Source organism: Phocoena sinus, chromosome 20 (assembly GCF_008692025.1).
Source record: "Phocoena sinus isolate mPhoSin1 chromosome 20, mPhoSin1.pri, whole genome shotgun sequence".
Lineage (NCBI taxonomy): Eukaryota > Metazoa > Chordata > Mammalia > Artiodactyla > Phocoenidae > Phocoena > Phocoena sinus.
The window spans coordinates 38,753,612-38,771,035 of NC_045782.1; the positions used below are offsets into that span (position 1 = coordinate 38,753,612).

General features: G+C 55.5%; 1 protein-coding gene across 1 annotated transcript; it reads right to left on the reverse strand.

Annotated features, from left to right (window-relative positions):
• Positions 1–11,868: 11,868 nt before the first annotated feature.
• LOC116745566 (keratin, type I cytoskeletal 13-like) lies at positions 11,869–15,121 on the reverse strand. Its single transcript, XM_032616389.1, has 6 exons — positions 14,624–15,121; positions 13,445–13,527; positions 12,751–12,907; positions 12,402–12,563; positions 12,187–12,312; positions 11,869–12,093 (listed from the first exon to the last, which is right to left on the reverse strand). The coding sequence occupies exons 1-6, from the start codon at positions 15,119–15,121 to the stop codon at positions 11,869–11,871; spliced, it is 1,251 nt and encodes a 416-aa protein (XP_032472280.1).
• Positions 15,122–17,424: the final 2,303 nt, after the last annotated feature.

A 17,424-nucleotide genomic window follows, 5' to 3' on the forward strand; every position in this document is an offset into this window, starting at 1 on the left:
GAGCAGCCCTGGCTCGCCGCAACTAGAGAAAAGCCCGTGCGCAGCAACGAAGACCCAACACAGCCATAAGTAAATAAATAAGTAAAATTTAAAGCACACACACACACACATTATAAGCTTCTCTCTGAAATTACGCAGGAGGGTTGGCTGTGGTGCACACACCTCGCCCAGTTCAGTGGACACCTCAACAAGATGCCCGAGAGCCACCTGATGGGCTCCCCGGGGTGCACAAGCCGTGCGGTCCCTCCTAAGAGGGACAGCCCGGGGCATCAGGCCTCCAGAGCTCCGCTACCTCAGCAGTGGTTCCTTATGGCTGCCCATCCTCCCTGCTCTCCCTGCAGGGCCTAGGATGGGGCTGTCTTGAGGCTTCTCAACCTCGGCCCTGTGGACATCGCAGACTATGTAATTCCCTGCGCGGGGGCTCCCTGTGCATCGTGAAGTGTCAGCAGCATCCCTGAACTTTACCGCCAGATGCCAGTAGCAACCTCCTCCCCCAGGCGTGACAACCAAAAATGTCTCCAGAAGCTGCCCAATGTCCCCTGGGTGGCCAAACTGCCCCCAGTTGAGACCCACTGGGCCATCAGGACAGGGAGATCTCCTGTAAGCGCCTCCTTTGTTTTCTAGGACAACTAGTGCAGAGTCTGGCTGTCACGGTAGGGCCCATTCAGGCAAGTCCTTAATGCACCCATGATCCAACTCACTTCATTTGTGACACAACATGCTCGCCCTGAGGGTACCACCTCCTATGCCCCTGACACGGCTCTTCTCTCTTTGGGGTCTCTGGCTGCTGGAATCTGAAGTTAACGTTCTCATTTTCTTTCTTTTTTTTTTTTAATCCCTCCGCTTGTGCAATCTGTATCTGAAGCTGATTCTAAGTTTCTCTCAGGGCAATTGAGTGAGCAGCTGTCTGCTGCTTCGGCTGTGTCCCGTCACTCGGTACGTACCTCCAGAGGGCCACTGTGGGCCAGAGTCCAGACAGGTGTCTCCAAGTCTGTGAAGAGAGGCACGTACCTCTTCTGGAGCGAGTGACAAGCTGGCCAGAGAAGGTCTTTCGGTCGCCCTTGGTCCCCTGCCTTTCCCCATGGTGTAGACTGCAAGGCCACCTGTTGGAGGGAAGTGTGGTATGGGGGCCTCATGGGAGAAATTCCTCTGCTCTCTTTCACCTCAGAAGCCTGGACCATCACAGGATGAACTGAGGCCCAAGAGGAACAAATGCTCTTCCTGTATCAGAGGAGAGAACCCAGGTTTCATAGGGCTGCTCACCTCCCGAGGCAGCTCAGCCCACCCCCACCCATGGTGGCCCTGGAGAAAATCCACCTGCTCAGCGTTAAGTACGTCAGCGGTACCCAGGCATCAGGTTTTATTTCAAAATAGGGTCCTATTCTGAGACCATCCTTTCTAACATGAATCAAAACTACACTGGGCTAAGAGTCAGGGGACCTGGACTCCAGGCCGACCTCTGCCTCACTCTGTTTGAGCCTCAACTACTCTGGGCCCCAGAGCCGCATTCTGAACAGGAAGGGCCTGGACAGGGTGAGCTCAAGGCCCTTGCATCTCAGACATAGGATTTAAGGCCCAAATGTTTCCCATGGAGCCGGCCAGGAGTCACCTGGATGTGTCTGTGACTCACTCACCATCAGCCACTGTCCCTTCTCTGTCACTGACCACAGGACAAAGTGGAGTTATGGAGGTTCAGCCTGTGACACGGTTGGGTTTTCTCTTCTTTGCGGTCCCCATGGAACTCAGTCTCCCTTTGCCTCTAGGCCTACTGTATGGCTGTTAGCCTAATGCCATCTTGGGCCCTTCTCGTTCCTCCTGTCCTTCTGCTGACCCTACCCAGGACTGTACTGGGCAGTAAATCACTTCTCTATCATCAAGGACTTTGTAGTTAATAGATATTGTCTAATAATCATTAGGACCGGGTGGCCTCTGTGCTCTGTTAGTCCCCAAACAATGATGAAGACCTTCCATGACATATTCCCGGCATCCATGAGACTAGTTACCCATTCATAAATCTTGACTCAGGAATGCACGTTCCGTCTCCAAGCTCCTATCCCCATACCCTAAGTTAACTATAAAGTTGTCCCAATGGCGCCTCGGTGGTGCGGAGTACAGCTGCAGGTGCTTCCAGATCGCTGTCAGCCCCATCCCACCCTGTGAGTAATAAACTGATCCCATGGATTAGATGGAGCTGTCTGCCTCGCTTTTTGGTCTCAAGACGCCTTCTCAGTTCAATGGGCACTTATCCTTCCTGCTATCCTCTGACATCCTCCAACACCTGCACACCAGGAAAACGCAACCTCTCGGTTTCCTCCCAGCCTCCCTCCATAGGCAGAGGCCACATGAGTCCACCTCCCAAGGCTGGTCCCTAGAAGGGTCCATTTGGAGATGCGGCGTCACCAGGACATTAGTCAGTCATCCCAGCATGTCCAGGCTGAAATGATATCTCTGGCCAACTGAACCAACTAAGACTCGGCTTTGCAGAAGAAGGGCTTAGAAAGTATCGGGCAGGACAGCAGGGGCCCTGGGCCTGGACTCAGCCAGACCTTGGTTCAAGCTCCTTAATTCCTTCAAGCCTCCATTTTCCCAAAAGTTGAGTGGAGCTTATAATGCCATATTCACAGGATTGTGACAACTAAGTTGAAACGTGCTTGACAAACAGGAACTCACTTCACAGGTTTAAGAGATCAAAACTCTTCTTAATGGAGTTCCCTGGTGGTCAGGATGCCAGGTTTTCACTGCTGTGGCCCGGGTTCAATCCCTGGTTGGGAAACTGAGATCCCATGAGTCGCATGGCGCAGCCAAAAAAAAAAATCTTCTTACAGCCCATGTAGTCTGAGCCCCGGCTGAATGCTATTTCCAGGGCACAAACTGCTCACCCAGGTTTCATGGGGTGCTGATTTGGAGGCCTAACCCAGCCGTGCAAGGAAAGACAGCTGCTCAAAGAGGTTGTAGCTGGGACTGTGTCCAGAACTGCAGGGGCCCTAGACTGTATCCAGGACTCTCTGGCCTCTGACCTTTACTGTAGAAGCTCCTAAAAGCTCCCTGACCCCACCTATTGCAGACACAGGTGCCAGCTTGGGGGCTACAGAGCTGACAGGATGCTCTCTGACCACCATGACCTCAGCTTGGGGGGCAGGGGGAAGAGGGAGGACACTGCTGCAGGAACAGAAAACACTCTTGCTTTCCCCAAGGCCACCTTGGAAAGTCACCAAGTTCAAAGTCAACGGCTGAGTTCGCGACTCCTTCTTTGGTAAAAATAGGTCTCCACCCTCAAATGAGCTTCCATTTGAAAGCCAAGGTTCTCCGTGGGCAAAGACCCAAGAAGTCAAGCCTGAGTCTTCTCTACCCAGCTCTGAGCTGTCTCCCTTCGATGTCGAAGGCTTCAGGCACCGCCTGTCACAGTGTGCCCAAGGAGCCCTGCTCCTCTGATCTGTGGTCAGAGTGTGCCAGCACCCACAGTGCCCCAGTGGCACTGGCAGAAGCAAATAGTGGACCATGGGGCAGCCAGATCACCTACGACTGCGCAGCAAGGGTAAGAAGACCATTCAAAAAGCCCAATAGGGGATTTCCCTGGTGGCGCAGTGGTTGGGAGTCCGCCTGCCGATGCAGGGACACGGATTCGTGCCCCAGTCCGGGGAGATCCCCCATGCCACGGAGCAGCTGGGCCCGTCTGTGTCTTAAACTTTTTAGACTCCTACCCACAACCCACCCAGAACAAGGGAGACTCACACTGATCTCATTCCCCTCAACACTCGTGCTTTTTCCTTGTAACAAAGAATTTGTTCAAGCAACAAATCACTCAGGATTCCCGGCCCCTCCCTGAACAGCAGGGTTACTACATACTCTGTGTCAAACAACCACATCAAAACTCCTACCAGATCTCCTGCCAGCTGATGCTAGATTTTAGTACAGACAGGCAGGAACAGGTCCACAAAGTTGAAGGAAGCATTATGGCAGGGGAAAAAGAATTTCGAGCCGCCGATTTAATGTGTCCAAAGAATCAGAGAAAGGTCTTGCTTATTTGGTTTTGATGGTGGAAAACTAAAGGCGGTTTGCAAACCTGCTGAGGGTAGGGTTGCCAGATTTAACAAATAAACATACACGCAACATTTGGGACATATGTATACTAAAAGCTTATTCATGTGTATTTGCGACTCCAATTTAACTAGGCGTCCTGCATTTTCTCTGGTAATCCTCACTAAGGAGCATCACTGTTGGAGAACTTTGGCCAAACAAGACACAGCTGTTCCTCCCCTCCTTCCCCTGTGACTTGTCACCGTGACTGGCTGGTCTCAGGAACAGGTATAATGGGCTTCCCTTGGGAAATCGCGACTTTCCATCCTTTGTCCCCTGATCTCAGTGGCTGCCGTTTTTGCCCCCACAGGCCCTGTGAGCAGTATTCAGAATAGCGCTAAGGTGTCCTTTCTGTCTCCTGGACACCTCAGTGACGTTCCACCCCAACGGTAGCTGCCTTCAGCGGGGTGACTCAGTCCTTCCTCGGCAAGATTTGGCAAGTCCCTCTCGCCTCCGTTTCCTGGTCCCCCGGCCTGTGCCCCCAACTTGCGCCTACCCCCTGCTGTCGCCAGGCCTCACCAGCCTCAGGGCAGTCTGAGTGCACACACTAATTGACCATGGAGGTCTTCCCCACTCCTTGGCTGCCCCTCTACAGGGCCCAGAGCCTGTGCTAGGGGGCTCAGGAGAGCAACGAGGTGACCATGGCCCTTGGCTTCTCCCAAGACTCTAGGGCTCTGCCAGGTTCCTGAGCATCGAGTTTCTCAATGTGCTGCTCCGTCGACGGTCCTGAATCCCCACTGGGCCAGGACCTGACTCTAATTAGGCCTTGAAACTCCCCCTTTGCCAGGCCCAGAATCACCCTGGAGCCCTCATCTCCCCCCAAATATAAAGGTACTATCTCTCGCCCTGGGGTATGGTTTTGGCAATTGTCCAGGGCTGCAGGATTCTGCCCCAGACTGTTCTTGCCATTGGGGTGGCCCAGAGAGCTGCCCTGAGCCCAATCGTAAGCCGTACCTCTCCAGTTCTCTCACACCAAGCTCCACGCTCGGCATCCTAGGGCCACTTCCGTCTCGCCTACAGGCCAGCTCTTCCTGCACAGCTGCACTGGCTGACCGCTCCTGTCTGTCTGGAAGAGTCCAGGATCCCCTGCTCTGGTCCACTCGGTTGCTAACTCCCCCCCCCCCACCCAGCTTTTATGGAGAATTCCAGAGCTGTCACTGCTCTCCCTGATGTCCTTAGAGAACCTGTGGTTTGTGGGAGACGCACAGACCCGCTGGGAGAAGAAGCTGGTGCCTCAGTCTCCCGTGTCCCCTTGATTCAGGTACCACTTAACTGGACCACAGAACAAGTTCCCCAAACACCCTGTTTGATTGGATTCCATCGTCTGCATTTACAGGGGCTGGTGTTGCAGTCGACCTCACTCTCTTCCTGCTAACGACATTTTGTCTGCAAAACAGACTATGGGCTCCAGGCAGTAATTAACCAGGATTTATACTGGGGGTTCTACTTTCAAACTCACCTGAGATGAGTTGGATGAAAGAAGCCACAGAGTTATTATGGCTGTTCATCAAAATGGGCCAGAAAGAGTGAATACCAGCTCCTTGCCAACTCCCCCAAATCCCCACCCCCTCCAACAGGTGCCCGCCCACCTGCTCCCTCCCAAGCGCTGCAGGAGAGTGGAGAGGCTGATGTGCTCAGCTCTTTGAGAGCCCCCAAGGACAAGCTGCTCAGAAGGATGCGGCCTGCATACCCTGCTCCTCTCCAGCCCCCAACAGCTCCAGGAACACCATCTAACAGGGGGCAGGTCCCAGCCACCCCGAGATGCACTGTCCCGGGCCAGGAGGGAAGAAGGGCACAGCCACTGACATGGGGAAGCTGGGACAGTACGTGGACCACAGCCCTCCTGTGACATCTCTTCCTCTCTTCCCTCAAGTGAGATTCCCCTTACTAGGAAGCCCCAGGCACCCTCATCATACTCAGGGTCTTCTGTGGACCCTCGAGGCTGCTCCCCAAAACAGAGGGACAACAGGCACCCGAGGGGTCTCGGGGCTGCAACCCCGCCCTTAACCATGGCCTGCTGCCCAGCTGCCCCACTCAAGGCTGGGGACTGGACAGGGTCTCATGTCGGGACCAGGTTTAGTACCCTGTCCCTCCACTCCATGTCACACAGCAAGTGGCTAAAATGCCACTGACATGCTTTCTGGAGTGAGCCCGCCCCCTGCAGGGCCCAGGCAGGACACACAACCCCATTAGGGAAAGCAGAGGTGCACTGGTCCATCCACCCAGGGCGGAGCCTTTGGGAGAGGGAGGCACCTCGTGCCTGGCGTGTGAGGAAGAGGCTGACTGTGCAGCCAGGAGTCACACAGCAATCAACCACCTTTGTGCAGCACTGCCGGGAGGAGGCACATCCCTCCCAAGCCCTGAGGCACTGGGATGCTATGGGCACATTCCATGGTGACGGTGACGACTTTGTCCCCTAAGCATTGGGGCTTAAGTGAGAGCCCGCTTCTGCAGCAGATTCCAGAGCTGAAACTTTGGCTTTGACCGACGGCCAGCCACAGTCCTGGAAAGCGCGTTGGAATGTGGGTCCCGGCTCTCCTGCCGGGCAGGTCTCTCAACCAGTCTGAGCCTCAATCTTCAGATGTGTAAAATGGGTGCAACAGTGCCAACTCGGGGTTGTTGTAAAGATGAGATGAAATAAAGAATAAAAAAGAGCCCTAGGGGGCTTCCCTGGTGGCGCAGTTGTTGAGAGTCCGCTTGCTGATGAAGGGGACACGGGTTCGTGCCCCGGTGCGGGAAGATCCCACATGCCGCGGAGCGGCTGGGCCCGTGAGCCATGGCCGCTGAGCCTGCGCGTCCGGAGCCTGTGCTCCGCAACGGGAGAGGCCACAACAGTGGGAGGCCCGCGTACCGCAAAAAAAAAAAAAAAAAAAAAGAGCCCTAGGGCTTCCCTGGTGGTGCAGTGGTTGAGAGTCCGCCTGCCGATGCAGGGGACGTGGGTTCGTGCCCCGGTCCGGAAGGATCCCACATGCTGCGGAGCGGCTGGGCCCGTGAGCCATGGCCACTGAGTCTGCGCATCTGGAGCCTGTGCTCCGCAACGGGAGAGGCCTCAACAGTGAGAGGCCCGTGTACTGCAAAAAAAAAAAAAAAAAAGAGCCCTAGACAAATACTGAACACGTTACTTTCCCCTTTATTAGCAAACCCTCTATTTTGGCATTTTTGCATTAACTGGCAACCATTGACATAGAGGTTAGTCAGCCTCCATGGACAGGGCTGTTCCTCACAGCCCTGGGAAGCAGGGGTGTTGAGCCTGGGGGAGGGGTGGGGCACGTGGGCACCTGGCCAACCCCACGGAGGGACAGTATTGACCAAGCAGGACTGATAAAGCCGCCCTCCCTTGAATGGTCGCCCCGTGCAGATGACTGAGGGGATGAAAAGAGTCCTGGATAGAAAGAGCAGATTGCCCTCCCGTCCCCCAAGCCTCTCCCACATCTCAGACCAGAGCCCTGAGGTCACCACCCCTGTCCAGCTCAGGAAGTCTCCCGGATTAGCTTTGAGAGAAACACCCACCCCCCCCCCCCACCCCAGGGTCCCCTCCAGGCCTCCTCGGGATTCCTGATAGGGCCACAGAGACCCTCGGGCGGAACGCAGCTTCTCGGGTATCCTCCCCGGGGTCTGGGTGAAAGGGTCCCAGGCCAGAGCCCCTCCCAGGCCCGGGGTGCAGCTCATTTCACTGCTCCACATGGGCAACTAACCCCACACACCACCAAGCCCCCCAGCACTGGCTCAGAAAAGGAGGGGCCTGCTCCCTACACAGCCTTGGCCTGGGTCTCGGGAAGAGGGGCTGCTCCAAGCCCAGAAAGGCCTGGGAGGGCCGTGCACCAGCCCTGGGGCTCAGCTCTCAGGACCTCCTCCAGCCCAGTCCCCTCCCTCACGTCTACAGGACAGTGTGCCTGTCTACCTCTTTCATTACCCAGAGTTTGTCTTCCTTGTCAGCTCTCATTGCTCCATCCAACACATTTACTGAGCTCTTTTAACAGCCTAGTTAGGAGGATGGTGATGAGGACAAAACGATCCCTGCCCTGAAGGTAAAAGGACAACAAAGCTTAATTTACTGAGCACTTAATACGAGCCTGGACTGTTCTAAGCATTTGACTTTCATAACTTCCGAGGGAGGTGGTACTTAGCAGGTAGGAAAGTGAGCCCACAGGGTTCAGTGGTTTGGCCAGCGTTACAGATGGAATCAGTGGCAGAGATGGGACACACGACAGGATAGCGCGGCTCCAGAGCCTGTGGCCATCCCGCCCGGCCCTCCAATAATGGCCATGACGGCCATCAGTACAGGGGGCCTCGAGAACAGACCGGGGAGGGTGGGAGTGGTAGGGAAAGAGCAGAGATCTGTGGCAGAATGTGAACCCTGAACTGAGCTTTGAAGATGGCAATAATTTATTGTTGCGGGTGTCACCTCCTACCGCCCGCCAGTCTGTGAACTCCCTAAAGAGAGAGGCTGAGTTTTTGCACATCTCTTTCTCTCCAGGATCCAATATAGTGTCTGATACACGGTGCACTCAATTAACAGCTACTGATGAAATAGATTAACAAAAACAGTAACCGGGTTTGGGAGTGGAGGTCATGTCCTCTTTGTCTTTGATCTCTGAGCTCCTGGCACAGCTCTGGGCATGTGGATGACAACTGAGCCGCACCTCGTTCCTCAGTGGGGGTGGGATCTGGGATGAGTGGACGGTGACACCTTTCCCCTGGCTTAGCACGATGGGCGGTTCACTTCTGAGCGACCACCGTGGACTAAACCAACTGCCCAGTGCCCAGGCAGGCTTGGGGTGGAGAAGGATGAAGGAGGGCAGTGACGATGCGGACAGGGGGGTGGGAGGGGGAGGGGAAATGAGGAAGGGGCAGGGAATGGGCAAGAGTGGCAGAACCCCCCTACCCTCTGGTCTACTACCCTGTGATAAAACTCAGATGGCATCCGAGGGGCACTCCCCCAGTTCATTCACTGGTGTCTCCCCTCAATAAGCACTGGCTGAGCCCCAGCAGTCGGCTGGACACAGCCCGGCTCCCTCAGTACACACAGTCTACGGTCAATACCTGGGCAGGAGGGCACAGGTGTGCCAACACCTGAGTGCACCCCACTCTCTCCGGGTGCCACAGAGGAGGGGGTGTCCATCTCAGTCGGAGGGTTGAATAAAAATCTGGTGGTCTCCAATAAAACAAAAGCATAGGAGAGGAAGCTAGAGGAAGCTCAGATCGAACGGAGGTCACTCATTGAACAGGGGCCTGAGGGGTCCAGCCATGTGGCTGGCTCACTGAGAACAGTTTGGAGTTGCAGGACCTCTGGGTGGGCGGGGAGAAGCCAGTGTAGAATTAGGGCCAGAGAGAGGCCGGAAGTAGCCAGACCCCGGTGGCCTCTTGGCTGGTGAGGAGTCTGGACTTTCCTCAGTGGCCTGTGGGGAGCTTTTGCAGCATCTCTAAGCCGGGAGGACTTTCCGTTTCCAGCAATGGCCCTGGCTGGCGTGTGAAGCACGGATAAAGGGGAAGCTCAAACTGGAGGCAGGGAGGCCAGGGAGGCCACAGAGGCCGTGGCAACCTGCCCAGCAAGTTAAGACACTGAGGACATGAGCGTCCACGGGATGGACTTGTGAGGGGGGTGAAGGAGAGACAGAACCAAGAGGAACCAAGCCTCCTGGCTTGGATTCCTGGGTCCTCTGGGATGGAGGACCAGGAAGGCCCAGATCTGGGAGAAGGAGGGATGCTCCTTCAGGTGAGTGGATCTGAGGAGGTGATGGCCGGCTCATCTGGGCATGTGAGACTGGAACAGAGGAGAGCGACCTCAATGGAGAGTCATCAGGACATACTGGTAATTGTGACCGTGGATATGTCCCAGATGGCCCAAGGAGGGGCGGGGCGAAGAAGCAAAAGAGAAGACTGCCTACGTCAGAATCCAGGGGACCCGTCCCCGTGAGGAGTAAGCAGAGTCAGAGGAGGCTGCATGTGTAAGCGGGGATGTCCAGAGAAGCAGGGGGAACAGGGGTCCAGAGGGGAGGCGGGGAGGAGGGTCACCATCAGCCCAGGCTGAGCTCACTCCTTGAGTGGTGCATCTGGCCACTGAGTGGCTTGGAATGGCAGGACCTTGGGGCAAGCAGAGGGGTGGGGGGACTGCAGGTGAGGGCGCCCAAAGGAAGCTGTCTCCGCAGAAAGCAGGAAGGCAGTAGCTGGGGCTGGAGTAATTGTCCTAGGCCTCTTTCTCCCCACACCAGCTCTGCACTAGCCCCTTGCATTCTGCCGCAAGCCCTCTGTACCTCTTTCCCGCATGTCCATGTTTGCAGGGCGCCATCACCCGTGAGCCACCTGTGGCCCTGTGTTTGTCATTATCGACCCCGTGGCTGACGGTCGGCCCGGGTGCCTTGTGTCCCTCCCATCTGGGAGCTCTCTGGGCCGGGCCTCGTCACGGTGGGCCGTTCAGCCCGATCTCACCCGCCCACCTCCCCCCACCGCCCCCAGTCAGGGCCTTGGCAGGTGCCACCCTGAAAAACCAAGCCAGAATCAAAAATACATTTGCAAGAAAGTGGGAAACTTTATTGAATTAGCTTTTCTTTTTAGTAGAGAAGCTGAGGAATCAGAAGAGGCAGGTCAGGGGGAAGAGGAAGCAGACCCAGAGAGAAGGGCGGGAAGTGGCTGCCCTTGGGAGGGTGCGGGCTGAGAGCGGAGTGGCCGAGCCTCGGGTCCTGCAGTCCCTCCTTTGCTCCTGCAGGGAACCGTCAGCTCTCTCCTCTGGGCACTGAAGACAGAGCGAGGGGCTGCCCGGCAGATTTAAGGCCTATTTTTTTCTGAAACGCGGCGAATGGAGGTGGTGCCACTAGTAGAGATGGTGCTGCCTTGGCTGCTGGTGGTTCCTGGGCAATGGAAGAGGCAAAAGAACTTCAGGCTGGAGAAGACCCAGCTCAGGCCAGCTCAGGCCCCCCAAGAGGGCCCCAAACCCCTAGGCAGTCTGGTGGCGTGGTGGGTAGTTGATGGGGACTCTGTGTTATTGTCTGGGGGACTGCCTCCATGACAGCCCCGTCTGTGGGGCTGTGGGGACAGAGCCACCTATTTTGAAAGGAAAACAGAGGAGCAGGTGACCACTTCTGCTCCAGTACCATTCCCCGCTCCCTGCACTGGGGAACCCAGCGCTGCCGCCCAGCCCGCCCACAGGGCCATAAGCAGGAGTCTCACCACCTCTCCCACTAGGTTATTTCCTTACCTCCTGGGGGGAAGCCGGGAAGCCTGGGAGAAAGGAGAGAGGCAGCCATGAGCGGAAGGCAACTGCGGACAGCCACCTACTGTCCTCAGATCATGACTTTGAGCCCCTGAGTTGGGCTCTTTTCCCAGCTGTGCCCCCAGCCCACAGAGCAGCAGCATCAGGCGACTCCCAGGCCCGTGCTGTCTGTCTGTGAAGCCTCAGGAGGAGATATTATTAGGCATTCGCTGGGTGTTTTGTCCTCCCTGTGCTGCACTCGACCCCTTACCCCTCCCTTGATCCCACAAGGATGGCCTGACCCCTGCAGATAGTCTGAAGTTAAATCTCTATTCTAACAGCTCTGCTGGGCTGCCCCGAATCCAAGCTAATACTTTTCCAATATGAGATATCTTCTCCATAGTCCCTAGTCCTGCCAGTCTAACCTGGAGGCCCGAATTAAAAAGTTAACGGAGATGCCCCTACGGTCTGATGCCAGAAGACAAGAAGGAAGCGCTGGTCCTGGATCCTGGTCCAGGCTGTTGAAGCTCAGACAGGTGTCCTTTCCTCCCAGACACAAGGGCCTGACAGCCCAGGGTCCTGCAGTCAATTTCCCACATGACCTACTTGGTGTCCTGGCCCTCCAGCAGGCTGCGGTAGGTGGCGATCTCCTGCTCCAGCCGTGCCTTGATATCCAGCAGCATCTTGTACTCCTGGTTCTGGCACTCCATCTCACTGCGGAGCTCGCTCAGCTGGGCCTCGATGCTGCTGATGAAGCCCTGGATCTGCTGCAGCTGCAGGGCGTAGCGGCACTCGGTCTCCGCCAGCGTGTTCTCCAGCCCGGCTTTCTGGTGGGGCAGCAGAGGAGAAGGTCAGAGGGGAGCCGGGCCAGGGGGAGGGGCCTAGAGGGGGCAGCCGCTGGGCAGGGGCAGCAGGTGTACCATGCTCAGCTGGGACTGCAGCTCAATCTCCAGACCCTGGAGCGTACGCCTGAGCTCCGTGATCTCCGTCTTACTGGTCTGGATAATGGCAGTGCTGGAAGACACCTCCTTGGTCAGCTCTTCACTCTGGAATTCAAGCAGGACCAAGGTGACGGAAGAGCCCAGCTGGAGGGCCCGAGCACCCCGTGGCTCAGCGAGGTTAGAGGGCCAGGTACCTTGCTGTTGAACCATTCCTCGGCATCCCGGCGGTTCTTCTCCGCCATGGCCTCGTACTGCTCCCTCATCTCCGCCAGCACGCGGCTTAGGTCATTGCCTGGGGTGGCGTCCATCTCCACATTGACCTGGCCGATCACCTGGTTTCTGAGCTCCTTCATCTGCTGTAGGGATGGAAAAGGAAGATGCATGAAGCTCCTCAGCCTGGCCCGCCTCGGCTCTGAATGCTACTGGAATGTTCTGGAAAGTGCTTCCAGGTCCCACAGTGGAGGGCTGAGCCTGGCTGTGGCAGAGGGCTCCCCGTCATCACTGAAGGTGATTCAGCCATGGCAAGCACAGCCCACCTCTCACCTCCTCGTGGTTCTTCTTCAGGTAGGCCAGCTCCTCGTTCAGGCTCTCGATCTGCATCTCCAGGTCGGTCTTCATCAGGGTCAGTTCGTCCAGCACCCTGCGTAGGCCGTTGATGTCGGCCTCCACGCTCTGGCGCAGGGCCAGCTCGTTCTCATACCTAAAGGATTTTTAAATTGAAAAAACAACATAGAGGGCTTCCCTGGTGGCGCAGTGGTTGAGAGTCCGCCTGCCGATGCATGGGACACGGGTTTGTGCCCCGGTCCGGGAAGATCCCACATGCCGCGGAGCGGCTGGACCCGTGAGCCATGGCCGCTGAGCCTGCACGTCCGGAGCCTGTTCTCCGCAACGGGAGACGCCACAGCAGTGAGAGGCCCGTGTACCGCGAAAAAAAGAAAAAAAACACATAGGAATGGTATTAGGAGTTTGGGTTTTTGAGCACAAGTCACTCATTCTCTTTACTTAGCCCTGCAATAAACTTTTCTCTGCTCCAATAAAAAAAGGAAGGAAGGAAGGCAGGGAGGGAGGGAGGAAGGAAGGAAGGAAGAAATGGTATTAGACACTCCACTACCCCTGCATTGGACTCTGCTACTTCCGCAAGACCTTCACTCCTGGGATGCTCTGGTTACATTGTTCAGAGGAGAATTTGTCTAAAACTATAACTGCTGGGAAAGGGGAATGAGGGAAATAAACTCACTTGAGCCTGAAGTCGTCGGCAGCCAGCCTGGAGTTGTCAATCTCCAGAATGATCCGGTTGTTGTCAATGGTGGCCGCCAAGATCTGCAAAATACAGAAGGTAACCAACCGCTGGAGGGCCCACAAGCTTGGGGAGCAGGACTGAAAAAACACGGGCAGGACGGGTGGCCATCAGACTCTGCCTCTTCTCTGCCCCTGCGAGCTGGGACAGGGCACTTCTCTCTGGGCCTCAGTTCCTCTTTTGTAAAGTGAGAGACAGGACAACGGGTCCCCTTGGTTTGTCCTGTCACTCCATCATTCTATGTCTGGTCATGGTGGGAAAGATCGGGATGTACATTTCAGGGGAACGACCCCCACCAAGAACATCTGTGGTTAGTCACATCTCTGCAGCGTCAGACTGGCAACCTCTCGTGGCCGCTGTCTTGAGGGCCTTTCTTCTCCTTAAGATCAGGACAGAATCAGCCTGGCCCCCCACACTTCATAATAACATCACCGGAGCTGGCCTCCCCTCTGAGCAGGGTGGAATTCCAACAAATATTCCCATCCATTTGAATTTCTCTTCTAAACTTTTGTTAGACATTTAAACCAAAGCATTTAGAATCCACCCCACATAGCTGGGACTCAGCCCAGGCAGATGGATTTCTGTTCCAACAAGCTGACATCACAACGTGATGGACAGGCCTTAACGGAGAGAATCTCAGCTTAGCACTGCCTAAGCCTCTGCCTGCATCTCCCCTACCTGGTCGCTGCCAATTGAGAATGCCAGTTTAAAGGAGGCCCCTAGAAAATAGTGTTCCCAAACCAATGAATGAACATGCACTCCTTTCTCTGTTGGTTTTAGCCATTCTTAGTGGCTTTGAAAACTTCCAAATAACCCAGCACAGCTTCCAAATGACCCAGTGGGTTAGGATTATAGAGATCAAGTCAGTAATAACATAACTGGAAAGCAGTAAAAAATGTTGGCATGAGTAAGAACAGTAAAAATGAATAATGGGAGAGAACGCATAGCCTGAGAAAACCCATCAGGAAAAGAGATGCAGTAAAAGACTAGAATTTCCCCCATAGAAAGGGTAAGAATTCTGTCCACACTGCATCTTCTGGTCCCTGGGGACCCTGCTTTTCCTGGCCATTGTGTCTCTGCCCTGCTCAGAGGAACCCTCCTCGACCTGCAAGGACTCACCTTGTCCCGGAGGTCCTCGATGGTCTTGAAGTAGGAGCTGTAGTCCCGCTCCGGGCTGGTTGGGCTCTTCTTCAGATGCCAGTCGCGGATCTTCACCTCCAGGTCAGCGTTGGCCTCCTCCAGGGTGTGCACCTTCTCCAGGTAGGAGGCCAGGCGGCTGTTGAGGTTCTGCATGGTGATCTTCTCGTTGCCAGAGAGGAGGCCGCCATCGCCACCACTGAGGCTGACGCCAAGGCCACCACCATATCCTCCACCGAAGTCACCAAAGCCACCACCAAAACACCCACCAAAGCTGCCACCTCCAAGGCCACCTCCAAAGCCTCCACCCAAACCACTACCAACCCCTCCACCAAAGCCGCAGCTTATGCCACCCCCAAAGCCCCCAGCTGATCCCCCAGAGCAAATCCGGGTTGAGCTGCTAGAGATACTGCGACCTCCTCCCAGCTTGCAGGAGCCACCCCCATAGCTAGCGGAGGAATTCTGCAGGAAACAGCTCATGGTGAGAGCGAGATGGGCAGAGAGCGCTGGTGCGGTAGGATCTTGGCTTGGCCTGGCCGAGGACTGTGGCTCTTCCCCAGAGTGGATGCCTTTTATACACCTTCCAGGGGGTTGGACGGTTGCCCCATCTTCTCTCCTCCCTTCCCCACCCTCTGACTGGTGCCAACTGCACGTCTGTTTCCCACAAGCTCATTACCTCTGTTCTCCAGGGTGGGTTGTGCCATGGGGGGAGGGGGCATTTTTTTTTTTCTTAATCCTTAACAAAAGTGATGATTCAGAGGGAACAGTGTTCTACTTGAGACTACCCTTTGAAAACTGAATTCTGTCTCACCTCTCCGCTTAGGGAACTCACTCCCATCGGCCCCACCCAATGTTAGAACCGGGACTGAGCTGCACCAGTCTGCCAGGGAGTCTCTGCAGAGGAAGGGTGGCTGCAAAGTGGCCCCGTGTTGTCACTTCAGCCCGCTGCCTCCCTTCTTCCTGTTTCTAAAAGGTCTGACTGGAATGTTCTGTGTCTTTCTCAGCATCTCATCTACTCCAGCGCTCCCAGCAACAATGACGAACTTTGCTTGGTCCTGTAGAATCAACGATCTTGAAGGCTTTTAGGCTGAGAAAAAAATGGCTCCAAGACCATCAGGTAAAGTCATGGCGGCGAGGGACCTTAGGGACCGTCCAACACAGTCTCCTCAGCTGGGGAAACTGAGGCATAGAAAAAGCAAGTGGCCTGCACGTTATAATAGCTAACACCCTGAGATCCCTCACCATATGCGGGCACTGGGCTAAGAAATCTATATTGACTGCCTCATTTAATCTTTGCAACAGCCCAATAAGGTGAGTACTCCTATTATCCCCATTTTACACAGGAGGAAACTGAGCCTCAAGGGCAGAGTCAGGACTGAAACCCAAGTCTGGTCCTGTCTACACTAGGCTCAATTTTTTAGGCATTTTTTCCTACGGTAAAATGGACAAACCATAAGCATCCAGCTTAATGCATTTTCACCCACGTATGAAAATTTAAGCATGTGTTTACTTGTGTAACCACCACCCAGAACATTTCTAGCACCCCATAAAGCTCATTGCACCTCTTCCCAGTCAATCGCCCCCCATACACCCCGTGCCTCTAACATACCCATAATTCCAACTCTGTCACCATAGATCAATTCGGATGTTCTCAGCCACGGGCTATTTTGCTCCCCAAGGGACATTTGATAGTGTCTGGAGACATTCTGGTTGTCACAACTGGGGGATGCTACTGGGATCTGGAGGATAAACACCAGAGATGCGGCTAAATACCCTACTTTGCACGGGACAGCCCCTGCCCCAAAGAATTCTCCAGCCCAGAAGGTCAGTAGTGTCGAGGTCAAAAAGCCCTAGGTCAGCCTGGCCCATGGGTTTAATTCCTCCATTACAGCAGCCACAGAGCCAGAAAGGAAGCCACGTCCAGAAAGGAAGTCTTTCTAGCCCTCCAACCACATGACACCTGCCTCAGCTTGTGAGTGTTTGACCAAGAGGCCACACAGACGATGTGACCCAGAGCCTGGGGCCAGGGTCTCTGCCGAGGAGCCTGGGATGTGACTGAAACTCAGGGTCTGCTTAGGAAGCCAGCCGAGGAGGCCTCACCACTCAGGCTGAAAGAAAAAAGAAACGGGCCTTGAGCTGGCCTCTCAGAAGCCCAGGAGAGAAGGAGAGGTTCCGGGGCTGCGAGTGCAGGACACTGGACTCGGGCTCAAAGCCTCTACTCACCAAGGGGGCCAAGGTTGCCGTGAATGGCCTCCTGGGAGCTGCCCACCCACAGCAGCCTGAGGGGCTGGGTGGGATAGGCCAGGAGCTGGAGTGAGATGACACAGGCTTGAGGTTGTCCTGGAAGCCCCTTCGCTGATTCAGCAAGACCAGAAACGAGGGCTCGGAGTCAGGGCTTTCTTGGCCTCTGTTTTCTATGGGTAGGGAAGTGGGCCTGCGTCTCCCCCAGTGGGTGTCACTGCCAGGGAGAGAGCCAGGCCGAGCTGCGGTGCCCTAAGACCACGGGGAGGCCAGGGACTCAGGCTGACCCCTGACCCTGCCCTGCCCTCCTGCCCAAACTGATGGCTCAGCTCTCTCTCTCTGAAAACGTGTGATTCAGCCCAAAGCAGGAGCCCTCCAAGAAGGTAATTAATGGAACCTGCCAGACCTGGAATGACAATCCTCCTGGGGCTGAAGAGCAAGTTTAGCCAACGCCTCTTAGAGGAACAATAACCACAGATCCTCCAAAGCCCCACGGTGGCCAGGACATGCCTCCCTCACGGGGTCAGGGCACGGCCCCTCTG

Coding starts and splice junctions, on each gene's coding strand:
- LOC116745566 (XM_032616389.1), bottom strand. CDS start 15,121: ATGAGCTGTTTCCTGCAGAATTCCTCCGCTAGCTATGGGGGTGGCTCC. Junction 13,528..14,623: donor TCGAGGACCTCCGGGACAAG/GTGAGTCCTTGC, acceptor TGTATTTTGCAG/ATCTTGGCGGCCACCATTGA. Junction 12,908..13,444: donor GCCGACGACTTCAGGCTCAA/GTGAGTTTATTT, acceptor AAAATCCTTTAG/GTATGAGAACGAGCTGGCCC.